The sequence below is a fragment of the Penaeus vannamei genome, chromosome 14 (assembly GCF_042767895.1).
Source record: "Penaeus vannamei isolate JL-2024 chromosome 14, ASM4276789v1, whole genome shotgun sequence".
Taxonomy (NCBI): Eukaryota; Metazoa; Arthropoda; class Malacostraca; order Decapoda; family Penaeidae; genus Penaeus; species Penaeus vannamei.
Window position 1 is genome coordinate 31,591,504 of NC_091562.1, and position 2,756 is coordinate 31,594,259.

Genomic DNA, 2,756 nt, shown 5'->3' on the forward strand with positions numbered 1-2,756 from the left:
AAGGCATAGAGAAAGGAAGGAGCGAATGAGGGAGGAGAGAGAAGAGAAGAAAGGACGGGGAGGGCGAATAACGGCTTATAGGAAGGAAGTTAGGTAAATGGGTAAGGGGCGAATAGGGGAGGAGAGAGAGATAAGAGAGAGGAGGAGGGAATAGAAAAAGATGGAGGAAGGAAGTAAGGTAAATGGGGAGGGTGCGAATAGGGGAGGAGAGAGAGAGAAGATAGAAGGAGGAGGGAATAAAAAAGCATGAAGGAAGGAAAATACCTAAATGAGGAATAAGCGAATAGGGGAGGAACGGGGACGAAGGAAAAGAAAGTGGAGGAGGAGCGAATAGAGGAAAAGAGAAAGAAAAAACGAAAAAGGGAATAAAAGGACATGGAGGAACTTACGAAAGCGGGGAAGAACCGAATGGGGGAGGGGCAGAGATGGAGGCGATGGAGATAGTAGAGGAGGAACGAATGGGGGAGAACGAAGAGATAAGTGAGGAAGAAAATGGATAAGAAGGAGACGGTGGAGAAACAGGGAAGGAGGGGAGGATGACCCTGGAGGAGGAGGAGGAGGAGTAGGAGGAGCGATTGGTGAAGAGAAGAACTAATGGAGAAGAAAAGAGGATTGAAGTGATGGAGATAGTGGAGGAGGAGAGAAATGGTGGAGAAATGGGGAGATAGATGATGGTGAAATTGCATTTTCCTTAAAAAATGGGGGAGGAGGGGGGAGGGGGAGGAAAAAGAAAGAAATAGATCATTCTTTTAGGAGTGAAAGTGGACAAGAGAAAGAAGAATGGAAGAAAAAGCCAAACATAGAATGAAAGAAACAAACAAAAACAAAAAACGCGCATGCATAAAAAAGAAACGAAAAGAAGTAAAAAGGAAAAAGAAATAAGAAAAAGAAAGAAAATAAACAAGGAGACTATGCCTGAGGAAATCCACAAACAAACAAACAAAAAAAATCGAGTAAAATACCCACCGTTGTGTCAATTCATAAAAGCTGTCTCATCCTCTCCGGCCTCTCTCCCTCTCCCTTTTTACTCTCCTTCCCCCTCCCTCTTCCCTCCTTATCTTCCACTCTCCTCCTTTCGTTTCGTCTGCCTCAGCAATCCTTCAGCTCTTAGTGCCCAGAATCCTCCTCTCTTCACTACTTAGTCGCGTTCTTCTTTGTTCTCTTCAGTTCTTTGTTTTCCTTTCTTCTCCTCAGTTTTTCTCCGTTTTCTATAGTTCTTCTTTGTTCTCTTCAGTTCTTCGTTTTCCTTTCTTCTCCTCAGTTTTTCTCCGTTTTCTATAGTTCTTCTTTGTTCTCTTCAGTTCTTTGTTTTCCTTTCTTCTCCTCAGTTTTTCTCCGTTTTCTATAGTTCTTCTTTGTTCTCTTCAGTTCTTTGTTTTCCTTTCTTCTCCGTTTTCTATAGTTCTTATTTGTTCTCTTCAGTTCTTCGTTTTCCTTTCTTCTCCGTTTTCTATAGTTCTTATTTGTTCTCTTCAATTCTTTGCTTTTCTTTCTTCTCCGTTTTCCATAGTTCTTTTTTGTTCTCTTCAGTTCTTTGTTCTCCTCATTTCTTCTTTGTTTTTCATAGTTCTTCTTTGTTCTCTTCAGTTCTGAGTATTCGTCAGTTCTCGTCACTTTTTTCCACAGTTCTCTTTCAATTTGCCGAAGTTTTCGTCAGTTTTTATTTGTTCTTTTCTCAGTATCTTCAATTCTTGCTCAGTTTTCTTCAATTCTTGCTCAGTTTTCTTCAGTACTTCTCTGTTCTTCTCAGCTTTATTCGTTTCCTTCGTTTCTCCTCGATCTGCCCAGTTTACCTCGTTTCTCCTCAGTTTTCCTTAGTTTCTGTCTTTTCAGTTCATCTCAATTCTCATCCGTTTCCTCATTTCTTTTCAGTTCCATTCATTTCTGCTCCGTCTCCTCATCTCACATTAATTCTCTTCCGTCTCCTCATTTCTCCTTCGTCTCCTCATTACTCCTTAATTCTCCTCCGTCTCCTCATTTCTCCTTCGTCTCCTCATTACTCCTTAGTTCTCCTCCGTCTCCTCATTTCTCCTCCGTCTCCTCATTTCTCCTTCTTCTCCTCATTTCTCCTCCATCTCCTCAGTTCTCCTTCGTCTCAACACTTCTCTTCAGTCACCTCAGTTCTCCTTCGTCTCCTCATTTTCCCTCCGTCTCCACACTTCTCCTCAGTCTCCTCATTTCTCTTCCGACTTCTCAGCTCTCCTCCGTCTCCACACTTCTCCTCAGTCTCCTGAGTTCTCCTTATTTCTCTTTCGTCTCCTCATTTCTCTTACGTCTCCTCCGTCTCCTCATTTTCCTCCCGAACTAGTGACAACATTGGGGAATTCTAAGAACATCGTCCAGGAGTATTATTTACCTTCAGCTCTTCACTGTTTTCATTTTTGGAGAGGGGAGAGGGGGGAGGGGGGTTCCAGCTGTTCATCATCGGTGTTCTTTTAGAACTTTTTTTGTTGCGGCGTCGGTAAATTTGTGTAACTTCATTTTTTTTTTCTTTTTTCGCTTGTACTGTTTTTTGCGCCTTTTCGATTTATTTTTCTGTTTATGTGCTTGTGTGTTTGTTTATTTTTTCTTTATTCATTTTTCTGTCTGTTTCTATATCTGTCTGTTCATTAACCTATCTATCTGTCTGTTTGCCAGTCTGTCTATCTGTCTGTTTCTCTCTCTCTCTCTCTCCTCTCCGTCTCTATATCTCCATATCCCTACTCTCTCTCTCCACTCCGTCTCTCTATCTCCCTACTCCCACTCTCTTTCCCTCT

The 2,756-nt window shown here is 41.9% G+C and overlaps 1 protein-coding gene across 1 annotated transcript in view; it reads left to right on the plus strand.

Annotated features, from left to right (window-relative positions):
- The first annotated feature begins 425 nt into the window (after positions 1–425).
- The window catches only part of LOC113821012 (uncharacterized), a 26,253-nt gene continuing 23,922 nt past the window's right edge, over positions 426–2,756 (plus strand). The window contains exon 1 of the mRNA XM_027373442.2: positions 426–480. Coding sequence (XP_027229243.2) covers positions 426–480 — 55 coding nt within the window. The remainder of the gene's footprint in view (positions 481–2,756) is intronic.